This window comes from Leptinotarsa decemlineata, unplaced genomic scaffold, assembly GCF_025532065.1.
Source record: "Leptinotarsa decemlineata unplaced genomic scaffold, Ldec_3_MD MMD2_P_RNA_scaffold_1, whole genome shotgun sequence".
Lineage (NCBI taxonomy): Eukaryota > Metazoa > Arthropoda > Insecta > Coleoptera > Chrysomelidae > Leptinotarsa > Leptinotarsa decemlineata.
Window position 1 is genome coordinate 5,670,488 of NW_027412523.1, and position 13,481 is coordinate 5,683,968.

Below are 13,481 nucleotides of genomic sequence, written 5' to 3' on the forward strand. Positions count from 1 at the left end.
AAATCAATTTCTTCTTCATCTCAAGTAGTAAAGTAAGATGTATTCAACGCCAATTATCATTTTTATTTGGATTTATTATTCAAGTAACACCTTGTGAGATTTCCACTGGATAGTTTACAAAGCCGCAATATATATTTCGCTAAATAGCTTAAAAATACTTGAGGAAGCAATTTCATATGAGAACTTTATTTTGTTTTTCTTATATGAAATATATTCCCTCCAACCTCCTTTATAATTCTGAATTGATGGACTATTGATTTGTGATTCACTAAAACATTAAATATCTTCCTAGTATTGAATGTTTTATTATCATTATTATTATTAAACATATGTAACATAAAACAAATTATGAAATTAAAATAAAGTGCTGTCCATATTCTTCATCAACATTGAAACACAATATTTTGGAAACTCTAATATTAACCGTCATCTGCTCAGGATCTAAAAAAAAATAAAATAAAAACATTAATGATATTTATGAATTATACATAAAACGAATGTAGTGGAGTGTATCACTTGCTTTCATGTTTAATCAAGTTTATTAGTAAAATTTAAAAACAAATAACATGTTTCATTTTTAGTACTTTTAGGTAAGGAAGACATTAGTATTGCATCACTCAACGCCAAGAGGGCGCTACCAACTTGATTTTTTTCAAACAGAAAAAGGGGTCTTGTGATATCTCTTTCAAACACTGTCAAATTCAACTTACAAGATATTTTTATACACACACACACACACACACCAGGACAGGTGAAACTTAATAAAAGACAAAGAGTTTATGAGGCCACTGCAAATCGTAGACAAATAACCAATCATCTTACCAGGCTTTCGATTTCAACAGATCCTTATTCCTTTCCATCATCTCTTCTTTCTTATCTTTCTTCACTTTGTCGAGGAACTTGTCCATCTCCTCGATATTTGTTTCAGAAGGAATGTTATCTTTGGCGGAGGAACTGCCACCTTCCTTGTCTTCTCCCTTCTCAGCCCACTTTCCCGCGTAAGTGTCTCTGTTTATCAGCTTACCAGTGTCTGTGGTGGTGTAGTCGTCCCTGTCCTCGCCTTCAGACAGAGGCCCCTCGTGTCTGACGGGAGCATCACCGTCAGAGTACTTGTTGATCTTCTCCTTTTCAGCAGACCTGTCCCGTTTAGGCGGAGAACCATCTGAATCTCTGCTTCCGCTGTACGATCGGCTGCGATCTCTATCTCGGGAACGGCTTCTGTCATATCTGAAATAAAACAAATGAAAAATTTTGAAAAAGATCAAAAATATCAAACCAGTAGGAAGAGAATATTATATGGAAGCATATTACAGAAGGTTTAAAATCAAATTATCCCTTATTAATTGAAGATTTGAACATTGTTCTGAAAATGTTTGAGATAACCAAATTAGAATTTCACTTCCGTCCATGACAGTTTGAAACTTAAGATCACTGAGTGTAATGATTATACTGATTGAGGACATCCACTCACCTCCTGTCTCTGTAGTCCCGGTACCCTCCTCTGGCATACCTGCCTCTGGGCCTCCTTCCTCCTCGGTTCTGGTACGGATAAGGCCTGCCCCTACCACCCCGGTAGTCTCTGTCGTTGTACCTAGAATCCCTATTATTATAATATCCACCGCCCCTGCCGCGCTGGTTGTTATGCCTTGGCGTCTGGAAGCGCGGCTTGTAGTATGTCCCCCGGTCGTTGTATCTGCCGCGGAAGCCGCCCCTGCTGCGGTACCGCCTCCGGTCGCCGGAGTAGCTGCGCGACCGCGACCGGCTGCGCGAGTAGTACGATCCGGATCGCGATCGCGACCGGCTGTAGTAGCTGCGCGACCGGCTGCGGTAACTGCGTGATCGCGACCTCGACCCGCTTGATGACCGCGAGTGGCTGTACTTGCTGCGACTGCGGCTGCGGCCACGCTTCGGGCTGCGGCTGTCGGACCGCGGACGCCCTGGAGGCTCTGGCGGGCGCCGGCCTATACCAAACAGAAACACATTTTTACAACATCGAAACTCTCGAAAATTCTGTGGAAATTTGTATAAAATGTATAGTCTTTTCTAATTTTTTGAGCTCACCATTACTACAAACAACTCTAGCCATATGTTCTGTCGACCACAGAAACATAATTAGATTTATTTTTGAAAAAAACATTCCCAGACGTGTTTAGCAGTTTTCACATATTCAAACCATTCCTTCATTTGTCTCAAAAATGCATATTTATATACTTGTCCAAAGCAAAGCCTCGTAATTCTTGTAAACCTTCCTTTATATTTCTCAAATTCCATACCATAATTGCCATTTTTATCACAGAAACGGCTTACATCTTCAGGAAATATTAGGATTAATTCAACAATGCCCTTTACTACTACCCCACGCGCAGCAAATACCCTTTAATTTATCTTGTATCTTGATTATTTACAAATGCGAGTATTCTGTAATGTATATTTTTACGATGACACCGTGGGTGATACATTGTATTATCTACTTTATTTACTTTGTCTACAAGATGCTAAAACTTTATTCATGACAATAAAGCATATGATTGATTAAAATAAATATTTTTTATATTTCAGAAATAAAAAAAAATCAGACAGAAAAAAATCTATGGAAAAAAAATCTTCCACAGTAAGGATTCATTTCTCCAATAGTGACAGTTGATTTCAAATAGTTTGAGTGAATCCTTAAAACTAACAAAACCATCTTTTTGGTGCAAACCAGAGACTGAAAACAAAGAATTCGTGAGCCAACACCAGACAGCCCTATTTTGATTTGCCAAGCCAGTCTGAGTAAGGTGATAATATCGCTCCTTAACAAAGACTCAATCTAGGGAATTGACAACAAATTTAATTCACAAACATCAAAAGGCGGTCCATGACATCTACCAACAAACATTATTCTTCCTTCATCTTTCTCTGCAGCAGCTTCGACTAAAAGGAAACTACACGATATCAGAGCCTCATTTATCTTTGAGATTGAATCTTCTGTCTTATCAATAAATGAAGTCTTCATGAGGAGAGCGACAGTGAATGTACATTGAGCAGTAAAACATGTATTTTTAAATCTTTGGCAAATCAAAATAGTGCTATCTATTATTGATACTAATCAATAATATTTTATGATAGATAACTATTCGAAAAAGAAAACAATACTTATCAAAACATCTCAAGAAACAAATCATTCAGGCCAGTCTCAACTCCCTACACAGTAGGTTAATGGACTGACACCCATCAGAAAACAACTACTCCCCTGGCTAATACCACGAAGGGCGTTGGGACGAAGGGTGCAGAATCTTCACTGAAGTATTTTCTGTGCCCGTGCAATAATTAAAAATTGATTCCAGCAGTTGTATCGCCAACAGCGTATGCAGGAAATACTTTAGTGAAGATTCCTGGACTGACACCTGTCAGATATAATTCAACGCCGTACATGGTATTAGCCAGGGGAATAATGTTTTCAGATAGGTGTCAGTTAATTAACCTACAGTGTAGGGAGTTGAGACTCGCCTCAACGAATTGTTCCTTTAGATGATTTGACCAGGGTTTTTGATGAAATACAAAAAAGAGTAGACAAAAAAAGAATACAGTAGACCTTAGCCAAATGCTAAACACACCCACAGTTTGTTGAAATAAAAAAGGTTGATATGTAGCTGATATAGTTATAAATAGGTGAATTGAGTATATTATTTTGAATACGATGGTTCTAAACATATAACAATTTCTAACACAGGTACGATTTCATAATCACCCTTAATAACTCGGTTATGATTCACAAATTATAATTTCACCTGCGATTAATTATACCATATGCTTGTATTATTTTCACCATACACCATATTTTTCAAAAATAAATATATATTTATCTTCCTTCGATGACTCTTCAACATACATATCTGCTGCTTTACATATATTTATTCGAAGCTGATCTTCTTTTCCGGAAACCAAGTTAAGAAGGAGTAATTATGAGAAATCGGGCCAAAAATTAGAAAGTGAAACATGATATTTTCTTTTTGAAAGAATTAAATATAAAAACAATACATCCACTTCGTATTAGTATAGAAATGAGAAACGCTTTATAGAAAATAATTTTGTAGCAGACCAATTTACAAAATTGTCTTACTTTCAGAGCCTCCTCACTAAACTTTCCTGTATTTACCTAGAAAAATCTGGTGGTACACATTTAAAAATAATCCACATTTGAGACATCAAATTGCAGGTACTCTTTGTATCTCTTCCTTTACAAAGCAGGCCTCAGCATCTCTTCTCCTAATTTTATCTCGGGCATCAATTTTTACAAACTCGTCATTTTGAGGCAGCCTCTTCAAAACATTTCAATATTACTATATTCCTCAAGTACACAAAAATCGTTGTTTCTGAAGATAAAGCTTTAGGTAAATGAAAGAAATAATCCATTTGTTTTTTTCGTAATGTCTATAAATACCTACGATTTTCCATATTAGATTATCATCCGTCCCTTTGGTGATTTATCTTTTTGACCAAACGTAAATAATCCAAAAAGGTCTGCATCTTTTTCTATTATTTTTGTTTGAGGCATATGTGCAAATTAATGTATGGGAAGTTTACGAATGTTTGGAAATATAGACGCTGAAAGATTTCTACAAAGAAATTGAACAATGTATGGGATTTCTCAAGTGAGGGTGTCAACAGTGTCTTCTCATTCAACAAAAGGCTGCGAGTTCAATACGTAATTACTATGAGGCTAACTTTGTCGAGAGAGAAGACATTGTTGATCCACTAGTATAAGTTTTATTACATGTTCAAAAGTGAATTTTTCAGAAATCCCATTCACCAGCAGTCCAACGAGAGCCACACTAATAGTTGAACACAAAATTTGCAATAATAATTCAAATGTTGCTTACCTGGTGGAAACGGTGGCTGTTCGCCTAAAGATTTTTTAATTTCTGGCGGAGTCATAAGTCTAAAGTTCCCAAACTTATCCAAAACCACTTGGCCAGTAGGAATTTTTGGCATGGATGGCGGAACCATAGGTTTGGGTTTCTTGGGAGAATCAGGCTTTTTCGGCGGTGGTTCTTTCATCGCCATAGCTTTTCTAATGCTAACAGCTTTCTCTGCTGGCTGCAGAGAAGCAGGTGCAGATTTCTTCGTCACTGGTGGAGAATCATCCATATTAGCACCTAGAATGTATACCATTGTTAAAATCTTATCGCGTGCACTCATCACTTTCAACAACTTACCATTTTTACTGTGTTTATCTTGTTCGGCACCCCATTCTGAAGATGGGACAGGCCTCTCTGGTTGCTTCTTTTTAAATCTAGAATTTCCAGACGTTCCGGGTCCTATTTGCATTTTCCATTTTTGTGTTCCGGCCGACGCTGCGGCCTCAGCGACTGCTTGACGAGCTTTCTGCTCCCTTGTAGGGGACGGAGAATCCAACATGGAACGCTTGGGACTTTCACTACGATCCTTACTGTAAACGATACATAATGATGATATTCTCAATAAAGTTCATTTTAAATATCAACGTAAATATTAGTTTTTGAGAGAATTAGTAATAATTCGGAGACGAGTACTAACTGTGAAGCAAATTAATTACCTAAAACTGAATTAGCATTAGTAAGTGATTGCACTGGTTTCAAGGTAATACTTCGAAACCAGTTTTTAGGTGATCTACTAGCATAATTTCAACATGGTCCCGTTGCTGGATGAACGAGAAACATCTACGAGACTGATATCTTTGAGGTATCTTGCATAAACGTCTGTCTGATATAATTCAATATCCAGCGTGGTATCAGCTGTTTTCCGGCAGGCATTCACTCTCTTTGTAGATAGTTGGGAGAGATGAATATTTTGAGATTTTATTTTGAAATATTTATTTTCTTATACATATATATCTCTCCTTGATACAGTCTTCAGACATACACCGTTAATTGATCAATTTCTCAAGTAACACGACTCTCCTGAGAGGCTTTTCACATTAGTCATGTGGCCTAAGGAATGTCAATTTCTGAATTTGACTGTAAAATGCTGGGATCGTGGATTGAATCAAGGGATCAAGATTGTTGAAATTTCGAAGATGTAGAGATCACAGCATATGGTTTCAGTTACAAGCTGAGGCATTACTCAAATAAAACTATTTTATTAGAACTAATCATCAGGGGGCCTACAAGTATCCTAAAACAGTTCCAAATCATTCCAGTGTTTAAAAAAATTGGAAATATCTTCTATTATACTGAAAATTTAACAAGAATCAATTAAAGAATTCCTTGTAAAAGTTCATCATGGTGAAAATTGATGGGAAAAAAATGCATTCAAAAACATTGAACAAATAACAGCTTCAATTCATGTATTGCCAGCAACTTCATCTCATGATAATCACACTGTAGGCAACTTTTGATCTGTATACTTTGAGGTAAGGTTAATAATGTAGAAGTATTATCGAAAAAATGCATAACATTATAAAAGCAAATTATTTTTGTGGTATCCAAGAACATGATGTTGAAAAGTTTTAAAATGTCTACAAGCCATCTTATTTTTAGATAGGATTCAGAAATATTAGGTTAAATTGATGCGTGCCAAAGGAAAGGAATAAAAATAAAAAAAGTTGCATGCTCAAGGGAAAACTACAAGGAACAGAGGCATGTTTCGATGAAACATTGCCAAAAACCTACCGTTTATTATCCTTCTCAAGGGCATAATATGCATTTAATTTTGATTCTAACTCTTCTAAATCTGGTAAACTATCAATAAATCTGAAATGAAATCAAAACAAAAATTAGCAAGAGCTTCTGAATATCATTGACGAGTGTTAATCATTACCAGTTCTGACCAAATATTTGGATTCACTCAAACCGAAATTTTCCGTCATTATAACCAGCAATATTTTAGTCAAAACCAGTCCATTTTCAACAATGGCTTACCTTTTACTGTAACCAGACTTTTGAAGGAAATACTCTTCGTCGTCAGATGGTATGCTGTGCCTTTTAGATTTTTTCTCTTTGCTCAGCTCTTTCTTAATGGCATCTCGCAACTTTTTGTGATCGTCCAGCTCGGAAAGATCAAAATTCTGCTTCCTCTTCAACTTTTCCTTTTTCTTCTTCTTCTTGCTGTCTTTCTTGGATTTCTTTTCCTTCTTCTTCTTTTTTTTCTTTTCCTCGCCTCCTTTGCCCTTCTTCCATTTGGCACTTTCCTCTAAAAATTTCCTTACTTTTTCCTCATAGTCAGAATCGCCTTTAGTGTCTGAAAGGAAAGCTCTCAATTTGGCTTCATATTCATTTTCTACAGGTTTTGGTTGCTCAGGCTGCTCAAAGCTGAACTCAAAGTTACTTGTGGCTGCCGGTTTGTTGAAATTGAAATTAGTCGTTGGTGTGTCGTGTGATTGATCCATCATCGCCATGCGCTTGCTTAGGGGGCTCAAGGAGTTTTCTCGCTCTTTGCGCTTGTGTGACCTCGAACGGTGCTTCTTGCGTTTCTTGAAGTCTGAATCGCCAGACGAAGAGCTGGAATCACCACTGCTGCTACTGGAGGAGCTGCTTGAGGAGTCTCCACTGCCAGAAGAACTGGAGCTGGAGCTAGAACTGGAGTGCTTTCGGTTCTTACGCTTCTTGCTTTTCTTCTTCTTTTTCTTGTCTTTCTTTTCTTCGTCTTCTGTTTTTAGCAACTGTTTGAGGGCATCGTTGACATCAGGGGCTTTTGTGGTGGGAATATTTAGGGTGGGTAACAATAGTTCAGCAGGCTCAATCAATGCCTTTGGTTGGGTCTTGTTTTTGAGAAACTCCAACGAATTCTGAGCCTCTTCGTGATAAGGTATGATACTTAGGCAGCTCTGGTACGCTTTCCTGGCCTCTTCCACCTTGTTTTCTTCCTCGTAATTCCTCCCAAGTGCCACTAGAGTCTCTCCCATATATTTGCGAGCATTGGCATGATTCGGGTTCAATTTCAAAGCAGTTTCAAAATCCTCTATGGCTTTTTGAAAGTTTCCATTGTTGGCGTAAAGAGCACCGCGTGCCACGAGACCTTCAACGTTCTTTGGGTCTATAGTTAGAGCTTTGTTAAGGCATTGGAAAGCCTCAACGTGTTTTCCAGCTTTAAAGTGATCAATACCATCGGCTACGTTGCGGTACGCCCATTTGCTGGCCTGTACTTGCCTCAATTCTTTGGCATACTCATTTTCCGGAAATTTGAACCTGCAAGCAATAACAATTAGAACTTTCCATCTGCGAAAAAGAACAATGAACTAAACAAACCTTAAATTATTCATCAAGGTATTATATTTGTTGACGCCCATCAGTTCAGAGAGATATTGTATGTTATTGGGGTTATTGAAACCGACGCTCTTCTCTAACACACTGTCGTAACTCTCATTCTTGTAATCCAATGCTTTTCTGTAACCCAAAAAAAAACCGAAGGTTCCTTCAATTTGTCCAAAATCATTCTTCTACTTTCCTCAGTTTTTGTACTTGTTTTAACAAATGATGAAAAGTGGTTCTTATCCAATACTAAACAAATTACAAAGTAAGTATCCCACAGTGTTTACACCTTTTTCTATATTAAAGACACGCTTTTATTTTCACCAAACAGTTTATCAAAATTCGACACACACACTTCAGAAGTGTCCACACTATCTGAAATCTACATATTCAATGCTTTATAACATTTTTCCAATTGAAATACCAGAGTTTTTACCTACCCAATGAATGTTAAGCATTTGTATCTGAGTTTGATAATAAAGGTTTCAACATTAACATAAGATGAGAAATTGTAACAACTCATTTGAATGAACATGAGATGAATGAAATTACCTGACCTCATGTATCACATATATGTTTGTTTGAAGGTGGTTGACAATGTTTCGTGGTGCATTTCATCAGTTTGGACTTACATTGTCTAATATGATATAAATTGATTTGAAATCCCTGAAAGAATCTGTGAAAAAATTAAAAAGATTAGCTGAAAAAACAATTTTATCAAGCAAAACACTGAAATTACAATCATATTAGACAATGTAAGTCCGAACTGATGAAATGTATCACATATACTTTATTCTGTGTCAAGCAAGAACCACTTTTCATCATCAATGGTTGATTTCCAAAGTTTGCAAGAATTTATTATCAACCATAAATAGTTAAATACATACCCACATGTTGTTCTTCATATCACAGATTCTGTTAAACATTTTTAAATAAATTTGTTTTGTAACAACATAATCTTCTCTTATACACATAAACAAAATTAAATTCAATGTTCATGTGTGTTTTTTTAAATTATTTTCTGGGAGGTAATTCATCGAGTACTGTGGAAATATCATGTAATAAACAGGATTGTACATACAAAAATTCCAACAATAATTCATCAGTTTGAAATTTCTCACCTTGGTCGCTTTTTCGTAACGTGCAAATTTTCAAGAAGCATAAACGCCACAGTGCAAAACACATTTTTTACTACTACATTTATATCATTGCTCAATTGTTTTGTATGGCAAGACTTAACTGTCTAAAAAGAAAAAAAATATTTTAGTCACTTGAGAATATTCACAAGCGATATTTTGATATAAATCTAAGGGTACGTTTCCCCCAAATCGGATTCTAAAAAATCTGCTATCACAATCAAACTATTAATCAAAATCCACAAATTCCTTAAAAAATTTAACCAATATCACAATTTCACTTTTGTGGTTCCAGAATGCTCAGGTCAATTTACTGCTTTATCTTAGTTTTATTCAAACATACTACAAAGATTTGAGAAGCAAGCTGAAAATCAACAAAAATAAATCTTGTGATTAACAAATCCATGTTTGATTTGAAAAAAAAAAATACAAAACATATGAATTATGATTGATCCATTAGCGACAAATTCACAGTAGATTTGAAATCAACACTGACATTGTTCTTGGCTTTATCAATATTATTAATTCATTTCTACTCCATCAGAAATACCTCAAATATTTTCATCAAAAAGCAAAATAAGTAGGTTTCAATGAATTTCGTTTTTAAAAGTTTTAATAATTTTAACCTCATTACTCATCTTCAAAAAAGCAATTAGTATGTACATAGTTTTGAACAATATGATAATTTGCCAAATACTTTAAAATTTCAGTGAATTGAGATTCAAAGAAATCTAAAATAAATTTCTAACAGAAACATACAATCACTGTAAGACTTTCACTATGAATCTTGCAGTAAATTGTATTAGTTAGTGAGTGTTAATGGATTTTCTTTCATTAAGTATCAGCCAGTTCAGTCCAATTTTCAAAATGTCTTGTTAAATTAATAGCAATATTTTATCATACATATTTCCCTCAAGTAAATTCTTGAAATTATGTATAGTTCGTTATAATATTGTTCACTTTTTCACCAGTACCAACATTGTATGTTTCTTGGGAAAGTAAATTGTTATTTTCATTACCCATACTGTGAAATTTCCTACAGTTAACGTAATTTATTTCCAACCAAGTAAAGTAAATACATTTTCTGTTTTTGAATGAAAAATACATCCCAGTACTAAAAAACCAAAATTCCTTCCAAGTTGTTACATTCTGAAAAATCTTCCGGTACACTGAAAATTTCCTGTAATCAAATGTTCCATCTAAAAGAACCAGAGTATGAAATGATAAATGAAATTCACCGTCAAAAATTCATTAGTTGTCGTAGGTTTCAACTTACTTGTATACAATGGGAAAATCGTCAGTAGTGATTAGTCCCAATGGGGGACGATGTTCTGGGTCACTTGGTTTTCTTGAAACGCCCTTCATGCCACACACAACCTTATCAGTGTCCGCTATAATCTCCAGAACTTCACAGCACACATAGTCGTTCATCATATAACTACGAGTTACCCCTTTCTTATCTACCGCAGGTATAATATTTGCCACAGGACAAAAGGCCTACAAATAACAAAACAGTTGTTTTATTAAAGATAAATATGGAATCCTTTGGTGTATAATAAATCTGAAACAAGCATTTTTCCCAATCATCAGAGAAATAAATCATTCACTATAAATTAGACAATAAGTTCTATGGATTATGTCTGTTTCGCCCTTTGTGAATCACACTTACCTTTTAGAATTTGCTTCTGGAGAGCAAGTTCTCAATTATCTATAAATTCTGTTTACATCTTACAAAAAAAGGCTGGGAGATGTATGTAAAATGACAACAGTTCAAGTTTTCTGTATACTTCTTTTTTCAGTATATAATACAGTACTTGCTCGACTGTTTCAATCAAATTATGCCATTCATCTCACTCTTTCTATTTCTTCAACAACAATCACCAGGAATTTGATATTTTCTGATGGAAAAAACTATTTAACCTTCCCCTCTCAATCAGAAGAATATCCAGTGACACACTTGCTCACAAGTAAATGAAAGATAATCAGACCCCTATATATTTATACAGGGGCTTTGTTAAATTGATGTACAAATATTGGTGGAGTTCTATCCCAAAACCAAACCAATATTTTTAATACCTTGATACGTGTTCCAATCACCAAAGTGATCATCTTCAAGATGATAAGTTCAATCTTTTTTTTTAAGATGATCCCTCGGCAATTGAAACACTTGTCGAGGTGTTGAAAGACTACTGTTTGATACACTATTTACCGATTTTCCTACGTTGGAGTAAGCTTTGGCATAAACAAAAAAATTTGTACAAACCTTAACATTAATATCAGCAGCATAAAGGATGGTAGCACCAATTCCTGTAGTGCACAATACTTTCAACATCATGCCGGACTGCTGCTTGCTTACAATTGTTCCCAAAATCAAATCTCCTACTTTGACATTCTGAAATAAACAATTTGTGATTCCTCCTCCAAGAAGTATTCAACAATTTCTTACCATCATAAAGAATTGTAAACGTTTTTGCTTGTCGACACTACTGTAAGTTTCGAAGGGAGGCATTATGGCATACATATCCTCAGTAACAAGCTTGTCAGCATTTTTTAGCGCTGTAGATTCCAAACTATAAATAGAATTGGCCTTTTTTATGAGGAACTGTTGAAGTTTCAATCTTTTTCCTCTATCTTGAAATGACAAATTCTTTTGTCTTTGGCCATACACATGGAAATTCAAATCCTTAATGTTTCTTCGCACAAGGTCATTTTCTCCAAATTCTCCTTCCCATAACTTTTGCAACTGCTGACCATGAAAGTTCAGCGCCTTTGTAAGTAGTTGAGAATTCAAGGGTTCCATATTGGACACTTCTGTAAGAAAAAATGGAAATAATTTATCGATCAATAACCTATGGTGAAATTTAAGCAGTTCTCAAGCTATTTTATACTTTCTTGGAACTGTTTTAACTGTTTATCACGAATTTGAAGCCTGAACTGTGAAAAGCACCAACATTTGGAAATAAGGTTCTATCAAAATGTGAAAGAAAAGATTTTTCCAGACATCTTTTCTTGATGTATACTGTATACTATTCTTTCACCCAAATTCATAGCCGACAAAGCTTCAATTTTACCAACATTGCCGATTACTTGCTAAAGTATATTCTAAAATTTCACTACTTCCAAACCATGTTTGACATTCATGAAGGCCTGACATACAGAGTTGATAATATAGTATCTGTTTTACAAAAAAAACAATTTTATTCATAAAAATAATAAGATGGTAACAAGAATATTTTTAAATTATGTTCAAGCACATAGAATAAGAATATGTGGTCATTATTGTCGGCTCATTTACTGTCAATTTCAGTAACCAAAAAATCGATTTATGACATATTGTACTTTTCAATTCCATGTACCTCTGAACGATTATGTTTATGACAAAAATTTGACTTCATAGGCAAAATATGTATAATAATGACTGGAATACTATCTACCTATCACCTGAATAAATACTAGAATTCATATAAAATATGTACCTAGATGAAACATTTAAAATGACAGAAAATTGTAAAAATTCAAAATCGCAATTCTTTCTATTCAAACCACTCCATCATTAAGGCATTAATTGATTAACTTTATAAATTGTGTAAAAAATGTTTGTATCTTACTGCTCTCACTTTCAGCACTTTTCCTTCACACAATGGTCGCCATTCGTCATGTCAGTGTTCAATACGATAATTGATAAACTAGTTCATATATGTTCAGAGACATAAATTATTTCAAAGAACTTGTTTATTGTATCATAGATTCAAAAATGTCTGAATTCACAATATTATTAACAACTATACTCAATATTATAGCGTTCCATTTAAAAACTGAAACGCTTTCAAAATGGCGGCTAACTAATACAATGAACTACGTAATGATCAACAATGTTGCCATGCTCCTAAAATGTATTTTCCGGTTTCTACGAAATTCATTGTGATTATTGAATATTTCAAATTGATAAGTTATTGACAATTAATTTTAATTACTACAATTGTGAAACAATGAAACGTGATATAAGTTTCTCAGAATACACAATTATTGAAATAGGCGTTTTAATAAATAATACATTTGATAGAATCATTCATTTTTGTAGTTTCTAATAATTATTTATACTTTTGACAACTATGTTAAAAAGAACTATAGGAAA

At 34.7% G+C, this 13,481-nt stretch overlaps 1 protein-coding gene across 4 annotated transcripts; it reads right to left on the reverse strand.

Moving 5' to 3' along the window:
- Positions 1 to 281: 281 nt before the first annotated feature.
- Positions 282 to 13,200, reverse strand: LOC111503938 (uncharacterized). Of its 4 annotated transcripts, XM_074185105.1 has the most exons (12): positions 12,955 to 13,200; positions 11,793 to 12,157; positions 11,610 to 11,738; positions 10,623 to 10,843; positions 8,208 to 8,345; positions 6,882 to 8,147; positions 6,633 to 6,713; positions 5,199 to 5,431; positions 4,863 to 5,138; positions 1,472 to 1,961; positions 823 to 1,227; positions 282 to 441 (listed from the first exon to the last, which is right to left on the reverse strand). In XM_074185105.1, coding segments are annotated over exons 2-12 (3,594 nt in total). In that variant the 5' UTR covers positions 12,147 to 12,157; positions 12,955 to 13,200; the 3' UTR covers positions 282 to 440. The 4 variants fall into 4 exon arrangements, with proteins under 4 accessions (XP_074041206.1, XP_074041172.1, XP_074041235.1 ...); XM_074185071.1 differs by having other exon boundaries at positions 4,863 to 5,431; positions 12,964 to 13,200; XM_074185134.1 differs by lacking the exon at positions 6,633 to 6,713.
- Positions 13,201 to 13,481: the final 281 nt, after the last annotated feature.

What these genes read in the sequence shown, in the direction of transcription:
- LOC111503938 (XM_074185071.1), bottom strand. Translation starts at nt 12,146, where the DNA reads ATGGAACCCTTGAATTCTCAACTACTTACAAAGGCGCTGAACTTTCAT. An exon ending in GATTTTCCCATTGTATACAA is followed by an intron (nt 8,346 to 10,622) that starts GTAAGTTGAAAC and finishes TTTGGGTTACAG; the next exon opens with AAAAGCATTGGATTACAAGA. An exon ending in ACAGCCACCGTTTCCACCAG is followed by an intron (nt 1,962 to 4,862) that starts GTAAGCAACATT and finishes TGTTTGGTATAG; the next exon opens with GCCGGCGCCCGCCAGAGCCT.